The sequence below is a fragment of the Podarcis muralis genome, chromosome Z (genome assembly GCF_964188315.1).
Source record: "Podarcis muralis chromosome Z, rPodMur119.hap1.1, whole genome shotgun sequence".
Taxonomy (NCBI): Eukaryota; Metazoa; Chordata; class Lepidosauria; order Squamata; family Lacertidae; genus Podarcis; species Podarcis muralis.
Genome location: NC_135673.1, coordinates 14,557,157 through 14,574,435, shown reverse-complemented (window position 1 = coordinate 14,574,435; position 17,279 = coordinate 14,557,157). Strand labels below are relative to the sequence as shown.

At 44.1% G+C, this 17,279-nt stretch overlaps 1 protein-coding gene across 5 annotated transcripts in view; it reads right to left on the bottom strand.

Moving 5' to 3' along the window:
* Positions 1-6,150: 6,150 nt before the first annotated feature.
* NTNG2 (netrin G2) overlaps positions 6,151-17,279 on the bottom strand; it is a 123,710-nt gene continuing 112,581 nt past the window's right edge. For all 5 annotated transcript variants that reach the window (XM_077922117.1, XM_077922119.1, XM_028715920.2 and 2 more), the window contains 2 exons: positions 16,461-16,595; positions 6,151-7,351 (listed from right to left, as the gene is read on the bottom strand). In XM_077922117.1, the coding sequence (XP_077778243.1) occupies positions 7,128-7,351; positions 16,461-16,595 (359 nt within the window). In that variant the 3' untranslated portion in view covers positions 6,151-7,127. The remainder of the gene's footprint in view (positions 7,352-16,460; positions 16,596-17,279) is intronic.

The window sequence follows — 17,279 nt, the reverse complement described above, 5'->3', positions numbered from 1 at the left end:
AGGGCTGAGCAGGGATCTGAAGCCTGGTCTCCCAGCTCCTAGTCCAACACTCCAGCCACTACACCTGACTGCCTCCAGATGCTTCTAGGAAACCCACAAGCTGGGCACCTTGTCTTCAGAGGTGGACTGCCTCTGCATGTGGAGATTGCGCACTCCTTGCAGCCGCAGACAAGCCTCTCCTCCACTCACCATCTCCCCTGCTCTCTGGAACACCTGACCAGTGACCTTCACTCCTTCATCTCTACCACCCTCAGTGGCCGGAAGGCCTCCTGTTCCTTTGAACAACTCCCCTGATACTTCCTCGCTGACCCTTTGTGTCTGGAACTCCCTCTCCAAGAACACTTGCAGTGCGCCATAACCCTCCCTATCTTCCTTCAAAAGTGATGTCGCTGGTGAGGCCTTTCATCTGAGGCCTTCCCTGCTGCTGAAGAACACTTGGGCAGCCATCCCTTGCTGGACTTGCCTGCACTTACTTATTTCATAAAATAAAAACTTCTCTCTCTGTTGTTCCCCTGTTGTTAAAATGTACATTGTAGGCTCCCTGGGGCAGGGATCTCTCTTCTTGGATGATGATTGTGAAGTGTATGCAGATTGATAGCTCAGTACAAAAATACCCCACCCCCAATCATTTCTTTATGGAACAGCAGTGTGTTAAATACAGGATATATTCCCATTTTAAAGAAGGGCCAAGTGAGGTGCAACAGCCCACTCAGTGACTCTGGTAACCTCTCCAGTCTACATCTCCTGTTGTTTTGTGATGTGTCAACTGGGGTGCCTCTGCTGGCAATTCTAGGGCTCGGGTGCAATCCTTGGGGTGGTCAAGTGTGTGGGCCATTGTCCACAAGTCACAGTTGTCTGTTAGAGCCCCTGTTGGTCTCTGGCCGCATTCTTGCAGCCACCTGCGATGCCCATAAGGGAATTCAGGAGAGGAGAGGTTTGTGGTCCCACAATAGTCTTTGCAGGGGGTGAGGGCAGGCCTAGGCCATGTGAGCTTCGTCACTGCAGCTCTCTTACTGCAATGAACTTCCCATTCCTGACACTGGCAAAATGGCTTCTCTGAGGCTTCTTCTTCCGCTGTGTCTCACTGGGGGAGAGGAGAAATGGAGCCCCAAACCCCTGTCCTCCCTGGCAGGCAAGGGGTTTGGTGCTCTCAGATGTGACCCGGCAGAATTGTTGGCCCCACGGAGGGATTATGGGGTGAAATCAGGCAAACAGGGCTGCACTTCTTTTGGTTTTCCTTTACAGGTTTGGGTTTTTCCTGTTTTCTTGAGAAGGAGAAAAAGGTCACAGCTGCGCTAATGGTGTCTTTCTGTTTTGCAAGTCACCTTTGGAATGAATAAAATATTCAGGCACAGTTTTGAAATATTAACGAGAGAGTTTTCACATGAATCACAACAAATAATATTAATTCGCCAATGGTTTGTGCTGCAGGGATGTGTGGCTAAGGTCTAAAGCTGGTTCCCACCAGCAGCCCACTTCCTTTCCACCTGGGGGGTGGGGGGGGTGGAAGGGCACTGTGTGCTTGGAAGCCACATGGTGGGGGGGGGGGTGTAGCTGAAATTGCAAAAGGAGATCATGGTCTGACTTCTAAGATTTATGCCCCAAGCTTCTCACTTGGCTCTCAAATGATGTCCAATAAAGGAGGCACCCAAGGAACAATTAAATTAAATGATAATTAAAGCTATCGATAAACAACCATTTTGAGTGTTTTAAATTATAATCTTAAAAGGTATTTCATAAAGAACCTATGGGGGAGGCAGAGAGAAGCTAAAATATTGCAAAGCAAGGGAAAAAACCATGTATAAATGAACATCACTAATAAATATTCACCACTAACGAAATTGATCAAAATCAGGGCCTCCAATAAAAAACGTAAAGCAGAAACATGACAGCAGGGGGTTGTCTCTACTCAGAGGAGGCCCACTGAAATTATACATAGACATGGAAACCTTGGTAGGAATGCCTGCAACCTTTTAGTAGTGCACTTACAAATGCAGGGATTTAGTGAACCCCAGGGAGGGGGCCACCACAAAGAGGGAGCTACCACTAAGAAGGTCCTATGGGGGGGGGTCAGTGCCATCTCAATTTTGTCCCTGCTTGTGGGCGCCCAGAGGAACCTGAAACTCGGGTTTCATAGATGGTAAAACTTACGTTACTTTAGCTCTTTCACCAGTTGATCTTAGACTGGCAGTATGGTATTCCAGAGCTAAGGAAGCTGTGGGCTGCTGGACTACAACTCCCATCACTCCTGACCATTGAACACTGTGGTTTTTCATGCAAGGCCCAGCATGGCATTTCTGGGAGGTGTTTGTGAGATGCTGTAAGGGCCGGGGATCCTGCAGCCCTGAAGATGTGTGATGCCCAGCAGCCCCACCGGCCTGGCCAATGATGAGGGGCGGTGAGAGATGGAGTTCAGCAACTTCTGCAGGGCCACAAAAGTTCCCCACTCCTTCCTCTCTGCTAGAATGCCAGCTGTGTGCAGGGGAGCAGAGAAAGGGATGCCGTCCTCTGCCATGCTGGTCGCCTCTGTCCCATCAGACTCCTGTCCTGCCAGTTTTCTCCCAGGGAGGCGCCCAGTCAGGGGATAAAGCAGCTGGCATGGGGGACTCCCCTCTTTCCATCCTGGCACTTTCCTGCATGAGGTCACAATTACTCCCATATTGGGCGCAAAGTCTTCATATGGTCCTTTTCCCCAGCCTTGTACCATAACGACTTTGCCACTAGAGGGCCTCCAATCCAGGTTTGTCCATTGGAAGGCCTGGCATTGATGGTTTGCTCCTGTAAAGTTCAGAGTTGTGAATGGATTCCTGTTAAACACTCGTTTCCCTGCTGCTGCTGCTGCTTGTTTTGTAACTGCAGTGAGGAGGGAAGGATCCTTATAGCCCGAGTACGGCCATATTGGAGGGATCCTCTGTTGTGTGTTCACAAACCACTGTTTACCAGTGGGTGCAATCCAGAGGAAGTTTGACCTCATTTCTCCTGACACCCATTATTAGTGGTCTCTAGTGTTTTAGATTAGGGATGCGGGTGGCGCTGTGGGTTAAACCACAGAGCCTAGGACTTGCCGATCAGAAAGTTGGCGGTTCGAATCCCCGCAACGGGGTGAGCTCCCGTTGCTCAAAGTGCAAGTAGATAAATAGGTACCACTTCGGCGGGAAGGTAAAAGGCGTTTCTGTGCGCTGCTCTGGTTTGCCAGAAGTGGCTTAGTCATGTTGGCCACATGACCCAGAAGCTGTACGCCGGCTCCCTCGGCCAATAAAGCGAGATGAGCGCCACAACCCCAGAGTCGGTCACGACTGGACCTAATGGTCAGGGGTCCCTTTACCTTTAGTGTTTTAGATTAATTCAGCCAGACTTAGAGGAAGGGTGAAGAACACTTTTCAGGCTAAGGCCCCCATTTCCCCCAGCTAAAAGCTGTTGAGAGGTGCACTCCAAAAGCAAGGGAAACCCAAGACCCACACAGTCAGACTCCCACTTTCCTGCAGCGCAGCAGAGAATAAATAAATCGCCACCAACCCTTGCTAGTCTCCTGTCCTAATAATTCATTGGTTGTTGTTGTTTAATCCCTTTGTAGTAAAATTAAAATTGGAATGTGTTGATTCAGGATGCTCAGAAAGGTTCCTTTATCAAGACCTCAAATGCCATGTCAACAGTATTCCTTGCTTTGCATGTAGTGCTAAGAAGATCCTGAAGTCTCTGCCAGTACAGCAGAGACTGGAGAAAGCCATGTGAGGGCCGGTGAGTGTGGTGGCTGAGTCACATGAAGCTCCTGGGCAACATTCTGTCAAGTGATGGAGGACAACACAGTAATAAAAGCACGGTAACAATTTTTTTGGGGGGGGGAATAGAACCCCCAAGCCACGAAATAAAAGTTGTTTTCACAGTATGTTTTGCTCTTTCTGAATGTTTTTCTTATAACATGTGTTTGCTGGCAGGGTGGTGTTGAGCTCTGAGATGATTCTTAATAGACAGCAGTTTGCTTCAGCAGCTGTTTCCCTCATACACTCTTGTGTCCACCTTGTGTAGCAGCCTCTGTGGCCTTATGGCTGATGGGTGTGCCGTCACTGGCTCCTGCACAGCATTCTTGCATTTGAGGCCACTTCCAAGTAATCTCGCCCCTTTCCTCTTTAACAATGCACGCAATTCAGAGTGGGCTCTCAATCCTGGGCTCAGATTTTTATTCATCTGTAGGGTAGTTGAATATGATTATAGCTACTTAAATTCCACCAGCCAACACTCACTTTTAAAAGGGTTGGACGATTTAGAGCTACAGTTCTTGAAATTTGCTCGCAGACCATAATCTTGATTATTTATTTTTAAAGGGTCCCCATTTTCTCCTTTGCCTGTGCGCTTTGAATTTCTCTCAACTTTCCACCATCTCATTAAAATGTATTTTGGTCCAAGGTAAGCTGCCTATACTTTATTTACATATATAGATATAGATATGCCTGGTTTCTCTTAGCTCTGAATACTCAATTCTTAACTTGCAGCTAAATATGGGGACTGATTCTATTGAAAAAGATCATCTGGTTGTACCCATGTAGTTATACTTGAGTAAACCTATTGAAAATAATGGATCTAATAATGGTCATTGTTTTCAATGGGTCTACTCCGAGTAGGGCTAGGATTGGAGACATCTCATTATGTCTGTGACGTGGTGAAGGCTTCTCCTGTGGTATTTTGATCTGTGATGACCTATTCACACACATGACTTCTGGATGATATGGAAGTCCAAGAGATGGGTGTTTGTGTGTAAACCAGCCCTCAGCTATCTTGTTCCACGGCAGCTGAATGGCTTTCACAAGGACTCCTCTTGGAATAAGTTGTCTGGGGAGTTTGACTTAAAACTCATCTCAAGCTAGGAAGGGGATGGGGGAGAGGAAAAATGAATCCTGGAATTTTATACAAAATGAGTTGGGCAGCAGATTTCTCCCAGAGTCTGAGGAATTGCTTGGTGTGTGAATGTGTCCCCCCATTCCTGCAACTATTGCAAAGATATTTTGAGAATGGTCCTTGCAGATCTTGAAGCAGATGTTCTGCAGAACCTTCCTCCTCCCATACCCCTTTGTAACTGCTAATGCAAACATTGGTGTGCGAGAAAGAAAGTGTGTGATACGAACCTTCAGTTTGCTAAGTTCAGGTGTACCTTCCAGCTGCCCATGGCATGAATTCTCCTTTCCTGTGAGCTGTGGCTCTTGTGCTCTGAAGGCCTTGGGCAAGGAGTCGCCAAAGTGCATTTTCATCCTAACGTTTAAAACGTGATTTGACAAAGCCTCAGCAGCTGCTTGGAAAAGCACCTTTTTCTTTCTTGCCTTTTAAGGCTGCTTTCAGGGGGTTGTGGCCTCAAACCACAGTTCCTAGCCCTGTCTGAGGTGAACCAGAGGTTATTGCGCATAGGTCTAGCATAGCATTGACCCACTTTGCACATAAGGCTAAGCTTAACCATGGACTCCGGGAGAGGAGATTGCAGCCACTTTGCTTGTCATGTGCTGCTGCTGCTGCAAGCTAAGTCATGGTCCGTCCCCCCCCCCCCACCCCAGACAAGCCATGAGGTCTAACAGAGCTTTGTCCTTGAGGTTCACAGGCATAGTCTGCCCCCCCAAAAAAACCACTTCCAAAAATTTTAAGGGGTCAAGTCTCCTGACATGATCTGAGATGCAATGCTGAATCAGTTGGAAAGGGAGAATAAAATCCAGAATGGTGGGTTAACTGATGTTCTTGATCCCATACACAGAAAGTAGCCAATATGGTGCCGGACTACAATGCCCTTGGGTGTAGCCTACAGCACTGGAGGCCACTCTAAGCAAGAACACTCCTCCCAGTGTTTTGTTGCTCATCTTCCCCTCCCTTACTATAGGAACACAAGTAGAACCAGATTTGCTTTTGATGCCGTGCGTATTAGCAGTCCTTGGGCTACCAGCGTAAAAATAATTAGGGAGAAATTGCAGAAATGCATTCTGTTATATGAGTCTTGAAAAGAAACCTGTGTGTTCATTCCCAACAGCCCGCCAGCAGTTGTGCGTAAGTCTTTGGTGTCATGAAAATGCAACGAGACTTTTATCTGCTTCTGCTTCTTTCCTTTTTTTGGTAAGGCTCTTATCAGTAAATTAAGAGAGTGTGTGGGAAGGTGGGAAAAAACTGAGACCGGGCAGCAGTTATTAGGTTGCTTTACTGTAGTAGGATTATTACACCATAACACTTATGGTAAGATGTGTCTCTAGAGGCTGTGGTGGTTCATCTTTTTCTTCTTCTTCTTCTCTCTCTCTTTAGAACATTTATAATCCAAACAAAAATAATTCTCTACCAAAATAAAAAGTATTTGAGAACCGTAAACTATACGGTGAAGCCTGGATAACACACATTACACTTTTTGTCGCGATACAGAGGCCTTGTTCACTTCTGGTTTTGAGTGCGAGAAAAGGGGGAGGGGGGAATCGAAGACTCACAACCAACGGAATAAAAACTGAAAAAAGTACAAAAACTTAATAAATTCAGCAACTTGATTTGTAGGCAACAATATAATTCTAGGCCTGGGCTGGAGCAGGCTGATGATGCAAGGTGGGTATAATCTTGCAGGTTCCCTGCCCCGCAGCCTGGACTTTCTATAGCTGCCAGTCTCTGTTAGGAGGGCTACTTCCAAAACAATAAGAGTAAGGAGGAAAGGAAAAGGGACAGAGGAGAGATAGCCAAGCAACTAAGCGCCAGAGGATTGTGGCATGTTTTCGTTTGGCAGATTCCTCCTGTGCAAAGTGGAACGGGGGTCGCAAGGTCACCCTTGAACAGAAAGAGGAAGCGAGGCAAGTCTTTTGCCAGCGCCACTGCCCCACCCCAAAGTCGTGGCACCTTGTTTCTTCCCAGTGATAAGAGTCAGTTCTGCCTCTGAAATGTTGCAGCTGCCTCCAGCCGGGGTCCTCAGCTACTTGGGCAGAAGGGGGAGAATACAGTCCCTTGAATACCTTCTGCTTCTCTCCCCACTTCCCTGTTGGATGGAGGAAAGAGAGGCTGGTGGTGGGGAGAGAGAGAGAGAGAGACAACCCCCTGCTCCCTTAACTTGTGAGCACCCTCCCTCCTTCCCCTCTTGTCCTTCCATGAGGCATTTTCCCCCCCTCCCCCTGGTTTCCTGGGCTTCAAAGGTCCAAAAAGTGTTGCAGCTGCAGGCCCAGCACGCTGATGAGGAAGGCCGAGAGGTTGAGGTACGTGCTTGAGGCAGAGTCACATTCCTTGTTTTCTCCCTCACATTTGGATTGCTCACAGAGGACACCCCTGAAGTTGGGTGGGCAGAGACAGCGCTGGTTGTCATAACAAGTGCCCCCATTCTGGCAAATCAACAGCTCCTCGTCGCACACATTAGCTGTGGAAAGAGAGGCAGGGAGAGCGGCTGAACTCTGTTCGTGTGGGGGAACCCCCTTGGCTCCTCCCCACTTTCTTGAAACCCTACACAAACCACAACTCTGGACGAAGTTGGTTATCTTGGTCAGGGATGGTTAACTTGTTATGCAATTCTTATTGCCTGCTAGCTCCTTCCTGGGGCAGGAGTCTCACTGTCATGATCATCATCACCACTGTTAATACATTCATATTCCCCCTCTCCTCCAAGGCTCTTAAGGTGCTGTACATGGTTCTCCTGCTGTATTCTATCCTCATCACAACACTGGGAGATAGGTTAGGCAGAGAGACAGTGACTAGCTCAGGGTCATTCTAAGCTTGACAGTTGAGTAGGGATTCGTGCCCTGGCCTCCAAAGTCCTAGTCTGACACTCTCACCACCACAACCATCATTCCTAGTCTAATGCCTTTTCCAGTCTGATTTGGAGGCAAGAGAATGATGGCACCAGGGCAGAACTCTGGGGCTAAAGGCCAGGGCATCACCTAGCAGAAGGAGGAGGAAGGTCCCCTGCATTTTAATGTGAAATGCAGCACCCTCTGGAAGGCTCTCCCTGTTCCCCGACTATACTGCTGGGGCTCGTGAGATTTCTTCTGCCTGTTCCACGTGCAAAGCACGCGCTCTATCTCTGAGCTATGATTCACCCTCAGCACTGGTTGTGCTAGCAGGGGCAGATAGGAGTTGGAAGTCTAGCAACATTAGAAGGGCTACAGGTTTGCCACCCTTGCTGTAGCTCCTGTCCGTCTTGCCTGTTCTGCTGCCTTGTGTGTCTGTCTCACATCCTTCCTACATCTGCTACCCAGAATTGTTAATTGGAGCTGCTAGGAATTGATGCTGGGAACTTCTGCACATCCACTTGGCATGTGGAAGACCCCAGGTTCAGTATCCAGCATCTCCAGGTAGGACTAGAAGAGAAACTGTGCCTGAAACCCCAGTGAGCTGCAGCCAGGCAATGTAGAGGATACTGGGCTATTTGGAACAGTGGCCTCACACAGTATAAGGCAGCTTCTTATCATTCTATTCCTCAAGGGCCAGACCTATGTTGCATGAGGATGGGTCAAGTTACAATCCCTGACACGTCCAGGGGATGGGGTGGAAACCTGGAGACTTACTGTCAGTCCGTGTAGACCAGAGGTTTTCAACCTGTGTGCATCGGCACTCTTGAGTGACTTGATGTTTGGTCAGGGGTGCCGCAGGAGGGCCCTCCTCCTCTCTCTCTCTCTCTCCCCCTTTCACATCAGCCGTCCTTCCTGCATATCTGCAATCTCTCTCTCTCAATCTATCTCTCTGTCTCTCTCCCCAGCCCGGCCTGACTCTTGCTCCTGCTCCAGCCAGGAGGAATCCAGTTATGGAGCAGCCTATGCAAAGTGGGAAGTTTGCCTTATTTACTGCTCTGGTGCTTGCCTTCTACTTACAAGTAAATACCAACAGTACATGCAGGCACCTAGATGGCTAAAGTTGTGTGTGTGTGTGTGTGTGTGTGTGTGTGTGTGTGTTGGAGGTGGATGAGAGAAGGGTGCCATTTGTGGAAAGGGTTCTTTATTCCCTGCTCTGGAAGAATTGCAGTTTTCATCCCTACTACCTGCAAGTAAGTCCCAACTGTGTGTGTGTGTGTGTGTGTGTGTGTGTGTGTGTGTGTGTTACCACAATGATATCCATCTGTTTTACAGGGAGCTCAAGGTAGTGTACATGGTTCTTCCCCCCCACCTCCCCCTTCTGCAAGGTAGGCCAGGCTGAAAAGCAGTGACTGGCCCCCAAGGTCACACCCAGTGAGATTCATACCCAGCGTGGAGGATTTGAAACCCTGAAGTTGCCCCAGCCCCTCTGGTAGGTTTGATCATTATTCCTTTCCTTCAGTTTTTGTAGCTCTTCAAAATGGGGCAACCAGAGCTCTTTGCTTGATTGCAAAGCCACATATTTAGACAGAGATGGAGGAGTCTGTAACACATTTAATTTACTCCAGAGCCTTTACTTGGGTAATATTAGCAGCAACCCAAAAGCCACAAAGTTTGGTCCTCTCCAGGGTTGTCTCAGGGCTGAAATAAAACCCAACCTGGCTCCAATTTATTTGCGGCCATTACTTGCATGCTGCCCAACAAAAGAACTTGCAATAAATGAAAAAAGAAAGGGGGATTAAAAATAAGATATAAAACTGTGAAATCAAAGCAGGCGTCAACACCGATGGCATTCTCCTAATGACTGCCAGTAATTATGGGCAACTGATGTCTGTTTTGGCCTAATGTTGCCTGCTATTTTATTCTTCCTGCTTCCAGATTTTCTTACACCTAGGTCCCATGCTTAAATTTGCAATGCAGCAATATGGAAAGAAGAGAAACCAAAATGGACTTCCAGGGCAGCTAGCAGGCGAGCAAGCCAACTCTTCTGCCGGGGGGGGGGGGGATGGGGGACGGGACTGTGAGGGATTTTAAAATGGCAGTGACCACACCACATCCTTGTTCCCTCCAGGAGTTACCGGGGGGGGGGTGTAGGGTGCCCACAGCACGAAAAGAGGCCCTCCCCATTGTAAGTGATGCTGGAGGACGCTGTCTGAGATGGGTACAAGGGGCCATTCAGGTACTCCATTGATGATTCCTCAGGAATAGCCGCGCCAGGCTGTTCATGAAGTGGCTCTTTTCTCTTCTATCCTAATTAATTTGGACTGTAAAACTACAAAGATGAGGTGAAGGCACCAGCCCATTGAAAATGGTGAACAACAAGCTGCAAAACAAATCTGTGTGCTGGGTCTAAAGAACTTTAAGTAAAGTAACATCTTGTTGCCGTGAGTAACAGGAGTGGCAAATGATGCAGGGAGATTTCTCTACAAACATTTGATAAGACCTTCTTTACCCCAATTCCTCACAATTATACCGAAAGGAGCTTGATTATTAAAACGGAATGTGTGCTGATTTAAGATGAGTTACAGTAACACTGGGTTGCTAAAGAAAGGAGTGGTTAGAAGGACATAAACTAATAATTATATAAAGAACTGTTTCTACCATGATTGTTTTCAATTAATAATTGTAGTGAAAGGACTCCGTTTGTTACAATATAAATACTTGAGTTTGGTGCAATGAGTCCACAGGGATCCTTTGCTGTGTTCCAAAGATTTGGGGATTGGGATCATGGGAAAAGAGCACTGTGGAATGTAAACAGACATATATTCTTAGAAAATATATGTAATACTACCGTCTTGTGGCGAAATAAGGTCATGCATGACAAGAGAAGATCAGTGTGGAACGCAATAAATATTTTTTGAGGGTATACTACCATCTGGTGGTAAAACAGGGATATGATAGATTCAAGGTCGTAAATGGCGAAGGCCGGTGGCAGAAAAGCGTCACTGCCAGCTGAAGGTGATTCCAGTGAGATTTTGATGGGAGTTCATTTACCTCTAGAACAAAATACTTTAGCATTGACTGAGTTATCGAAGAACATTAAAGATTGTGCCAGTGACATTAAGAGACTTGGCTAAAAGGACAACATCTCTGGAAGGGTCAGTTAAAAAACTTTCTGAGGAGAGCCAAGATACAAAAAGATGCAGAGGAGAAGTTCAAGATCAGGTGTAAGCTGTCCAGGCTGAAAAAGAAACCTTAGAGGACAAGATTGCAGTCTTAGAGACGTATCAAGAAGAATTGTTTTTTTAAAAAAGATTTAGAGGTTTCCTGGAGCTTTGGGAAGAAGATTTTAAGGAAAGGAAAGGAATTTGCGTCTTTTTTTTACAACTACCACCAGAGATGATGGAGAATTTGATAGACAGAGATTATAGAATTAAATAATCATATGTGAGAGCTAAGAAACTCCCATGGGACTGTTTGGTGCAATTTACTTCAAGAGCGCTGAGATATAAAATTCTACAAACTCGTTTTCAAAACCATCTAAAAATAGATGTTCAGAGGATTAGAATTCTCAAGGAAATCCCATCAAGGATCCTAAACAAGAGAAAGGAACACAGATTTTTGGTTGAGGCATTGAAGAAACAGAAGGTACCGTTTAGATAGGAATACCCAGAGGGACTGAGTTTTACTTACAAAACTAAGAGATAAAGATGTGCAGATTTTCAAAAACCGCAAGATTCCTGGAAGAAACAGTTGGAAACAGAAGTAGAACAACTGGAGAAGAACAGCAAGATACAAAGGAACCACACAATTCTGTGAGAAAAGGACTTTAAAATTTCAAAATAATGGCTTATAAATTAGTATCATGGAATGTAAATGGATTCAATAGTAACATTTAAAGACCTCATGTTTTGTTAAAACAAAAACTGAATATAATTTGTCTGCAAGAGAACATATCAAAAGGACTCCTAGAAAATTTTTTAATAAATAAAAAATAGGTCAAGAATCTATTACATTGAGATGAAAGATATAATAATAATAATAATAATAATAATAATAATAATAATAATAATAATAATAATTTATACCCCGTCCATCTGGCTGGGTTTCCCCAGCCACTCTGGGCGGCTTTCAACAGAACATTAAACAGAATAAAACTCCAAGCCTTAAAAACTTCCCTAAACAGGGCTTCCTTGTAACCACAGAAAGGAGGGGAGGAAGCTGAAGGAAATGTAGATTGTTTTTGTATACATCTGTATTTTCTTTTGTTAAAATGTATGTAAAATGAGAAAATTATATATGTGTATGTGTGTGTGTGGATTTATTGCATCGGATAAAGCAAAAAAAAAGATAGGCGTGGTGTTATATGTGAATCCAAAATTGGAACTGAAACAAGTTTTTAAAGATGAAGGGAGAATAATAGGTGTGGAAATTACAATAGTGGGACGTAAAATTCTGTTGGTGGAACTTTATGCACCAAATGAGAAAAAAGAATTTTGTAAAAAGCTGGACTATCTACTCTGAAAAATACGATGGAAATGTCATATGGTTTCAGGGGATATGGACAGAGCAACTACACCCAATGTGGTTTCAGAGGGTAAGTTACCAAAGGTGTTTTTTGAGATGGCACAAAATACAGATCTGCAATATGTATGGAGATTTAAATTCCCATTGGTTACAGATTTCATAGATCATTCAGCCAGCAAATAGAGCCTCTAAAAAATAGCATGTTATGGGCATCAAAACCCATAGTATCTGGTTTTAAGAAAACTGAAATACAACCAAGACCATAATTTGATATTTGCTATTATCAAAGGCCAACGGAATACTGCTTTTAGAAGGGTGCTGAATGACAGCTTGTTAAGAAAGACTGAGATAAAGCAAAAGGGATTTACATGTATGACTGACTTCTTTGAGTTAAATTTTGGGAAAAGTACAGATTTAAATACAGTATGGGATGCTGGGAATGTGGTTGTCAGAGGCTTCTTTATATAACAAAGCACTTATCAAAAATATGTAAGACATTTTCTTTTAGGAATTCTAGGTGCGGCGATTCTGAAGGACCAGAAGAAATTGTTCATGTATGCGACCACAGCTGCCCGAATTTTGTTAGCCCAGAGATGGAAAGAAGATACAGTTCTGACGAAGGAAGAGTGGCAGATAACATCAATGAACTACGCTGAATTGGTAAAACTTACAAGAAGTGTGCTGCTCTGGTTTGCCAGAAGTGGCTTAATCATGCTGGCCACATGATCCGGAAGCTGTACGCCAGCTCCCTCGGCCAATAAAGTGAGATGAGTGCCGCAACCCCAGAGTCGGCCACGACTGGACCTAATGGTCAGGGGTCCCTTTACCTTTACCTTTACAAGAAGAATCAGGAGCCAGGAAGAATAAAATTTTAACAAGAATGGGGAAAGTTTATAATGTATTTGAAAAACTATTGTAAACAATTACATTCATTAGTAGGTAAAAATTTGAATTATGGATGGACCGAGGACTTACAATAATTGAAGTTAGTGAGGAGATGCAGAATGAAAATTATAACGTAAGGATCCACCAAAAGGTGGGAGGGAAGTCAAAGGGAATATGATGCTTGTATTTTGCTTTTTTGTGTTCTTGTTTGTAAAATTGAAAATGCAAAAAAATAAATAAATAAAAGATGTAAGGCTTATTACAAGAAATAGCAAATTGTGAAAAGTATTTCGTTGATAAACCTAGTGATAATAAACTGGTACAAATGATAAGACTGTTATAAACTCAGCTATCAGTATTACTAAACCAAGAGATGAAACAAAAGCTGAAATGTTTGAAGCAGACGCATTTTGAATTTGCTAACAAGCCAGGAAGGCTGCTGGCCTGGCAATTGAAAAAGAGAGGAAATTGAATCTGATATACTGTCTATAGATGGAGGAATAACATATAATGAAAAACTAATAAAGATGGTTTTAAAATATTATTCAGTGTTATATCAAGGTGGTAAAGAGGACCTAGATGCAATGGGCAGATATTTGAAAGAAAGGAAGTTGCCAACCTTGACAAAAGAACAAAGGGATGTATTGAATCTCCCTATTTCAGCAATGGAAGTGAACCAAGCAATAAATGATCCAAAGACTAATAGAGTGCCACAGCCAGACATCCTAACTGCTTGTTATTATAAAGGTTTTGAGGCTGTTTAGCCCAACCTTTACAAATGGGTATGAACAATATTATGTTTCAAGGGAAAATGCCTGACTCCTGAAAACACGCTAATATTACGTTGATAGCAAAACGAGATCAAGATCCAACCCAGGTGAAGAACTATAGACCTATTTCCTTTCTCAAATGTGATTATAAATTGTTTGCAATAATATTAGCTAGAAGACTTAAATTAGTCTTAAAGGACTGGATTCATGAAGATCAAGCTGGATTTCTCTCGACAAGACAAATAAAAGACAATGTTAGAATTGTATTAAATGCTATAGAATATTTTGAAAAGAGAAAAGATAAGCAATTAGCAATGATTTTCTAGATGCAGAGAAGGTGTTTGATAAAGTTTTGCAGAGTTTTATGGGGAAAATATTGGATATTATGGGCTGGGGGAGAAAACTGTGAGAGGAATAAAAGCAGCAATATATACAGAACAGTTTTCAAGTATAATAGTAAATGGAGTGCTAACAGAAAAGTGCACAAAGGGCACTAGACAAAGCTGCCCACTATCACTTCGAAAATATTGTGTTTGAAGGAGGAGAAGAACTGATCTCAAAAATGTATAAACTATTATTAGAATGGGAGACGAAAGATGAAATGGTGAAATTGGTAATGATAAAATGGGCTAAAGATTTAGGACATAATATAGAAATGAATGGGGAAAGTTGTGGAAAGTAGACATGAAATTCACCGCTTGCTATGCTTTAAAAGAGAATTATATCAAAATGATAGATGGTATTTAACACCTGATAAATTATCTAAAATGTATAAGAAGAATAACTGCTGGAAGTATAAACAAGCAGACAGTCCTTTTTTTCATATGTGGGGGACGTAAAAAAGCTAGGGTATATATGATGAGATAAAAAAGATTGTTTAAAGTGAGTATACCACAAACACCTGAATCTTTTCTGCTAGGGATTATAGGGACAGAAATTCAAAAAAGGATGGTTAAGTTGTTTATGTACAGCAGGTAGGATACTGTATGGCATGTCCAAAGTCTGTTTCAGGGGTCTAATCTGGCCAGTTTATCTCCTGGGGTAAAATCCTAAAAACACCTCAACAACTTCAATCTTAAAAAAAGGGTAACAACTTTGGTCGGCCCTCACGGCCCTTCACTTCATCAAATCTGGCCCTCTTTGAAAAAAGTTTGGACACCACTGCCTATGCTCAGAAGTGGAAAGAGAAAGACGTTCCCACTAAAGAAGAATGAATAAGTAAAGTAATGGACTTTACTTGAATCAGAACAGCTAAAATAAGATAATTTAATGATGACTGGGTATTTTTTGGCTTTTTTTTTTAAGAATGGAAGTCCTTTTCAGATTATTTGAGGAAATATTAAAATGTGAAGAACCTGCAACCATGTTTCGAACTATGAGCAATGGAAATATATCAAGATTATTGTGTTATGATTATGATAAAAAAGAGTAAAGATAGGGTGCAGCAAAGTGGGGGGGGGGATAAAAAAGGGGGGAGAGGGGTTGGGAAATAGAGAATAGAAAATATTTTTTTAAAATAATATGTATCGGAATTTTATGTGTAATATTTGGAAAACTTACTGAAAGTGGTGGAGTGTCTCCTTGTTTCTCTCTCCTTCCACCCCCAACATCTCCCCCTCTTCCGCTCCCCCTCCCAGCAACCCTTCTTTTGTTTAACAGTCACCCAGCTTTGTAGGGCAAGGAGAATGTTGCAGGAAAGGACCATGTCTGCATGTGTGTCTTGCGCTGTGTGTTTCTCACTTCCCTTCCCTGCAATAACAAAAGATTTCTGCTTCTGATCTGTATCTTGTTTTGCCCTCCGCGCCCCCATGCAAACACTAATTTTGTGAAAGGCTTGGTCCCCCTATAGAGCAGTGGCATTGCTTGTGTTCCTGTCAGCACGTGCACTTTCACTTACCTGCATGCCAAAAACTGCACCGGAACAGGGTGGGGTGGGTGCGGAACGGGGTAAATCCCCACTTACACACATCCTGTAATGGAACCCCAGGCGAGCCACAGAAAGAATGTGGTTACTCAAGGGCACCTACTCAAAAAGGTTGAAAACCACTGGTGTAGACAATACTGAGCTAATGGACGAATGGTCTGACTCAGTAGAAGGCAGCTCCATATGTTCATCAGGAGACCTATAGCTCATCAGTAGAACCGATGACCTGCATGCAGAATGCCCCAGGTGCAATCTCCAGCATTTCTAGGGAGCGTTGAGAAAGGCACCTACATGAGAACCTGGGGACTTGCTGCCAGTCCATGTAGACCAGGTACAGGAAACCTTTGACACTCCAGATGTTGCTGAATTGCAACTCCCACCACCATCATCTGTGGACATTGGCCATGGTTGCTGGGGCTGATGGGAGTTGTAATTCATCCACATCTGGAGGGCTGAAAGCTCCTCACACCTAGTGCGGACAATAATGAGATAGAGGGGGCATTGGCTTAACTTGCTGTAAGGCAGCTTCCTTTGTTCCCAGCCATCTCCTGCTGTCATTGAGCTCTGTGCCCCCTTTTGCTGCTTGCCCAAGTGGGAGAGCTTTCCCCTGTGCTACAGGTGAACAGTGATGCTTACGAAAGCAGCCTTGTCTCCAGTAGTAGCCGGGCAGACAGTCATCACACTTTGGCCCGGTGACACCTTCTTTGCAGTCACAGTAGCCGGTCTCGTTGCAGCGGTTGGCCACTGAGCCTATACGGTTGCAGTTGCAATCTGTCAAAGCCAAAACAGTGCAGAAGGAACAAAACAGGACAAAAAGAAAAGCTGTGTCAGCGTAGATCGGGGTTGTTCAGGGACCACATGAAATTCCTGCTTAATGTCTGGTTCCTTTTCCAAATACCATATTTTATTTTTCGCTCAATAAGATGCACCTGACCATAAGACACACCTAGTTTTTAGAGGAGGAAAGGGGGAAAGCCCTGATTTTTTTGGATCAGCTCACAGTTGTGCAGCTTCCTTGGCAAAGGGGAAAAGCCCCCTTTTTTTGAGGATCAGCTCAAAATTGTTGAGCTTACTTTGCAAAGGGAAAAAAAATCCTGTTTTTATGGGGTTCAGCTCACAGTTCTGCAGCTTCTTTAGGAAAGGAAAGGGAGCCGTTTCTACAGTTTCCAGATGATAATCTAATCAACCAGTCACATGTCACTGGGGAGACAAACAGCCTCTGCAGAACATTCAACAATGGAGGCCTGGGCAAGGGGGCGGGGCTGGAAAGGGAGCCAGCTATGACCACATTCATTCCATAAGACGCACAGACATTTCCCCTTATTTTTTAGGAGGAAAAAAGTGAGTCTTACGGGGTTAAAAATATGGTGATTATAATAATAATGTTATTATTTGTACCCCATCTGTCTGACTGGGTCACCCCAAACACTCTGGGTGGCTTCCAACAGATATATG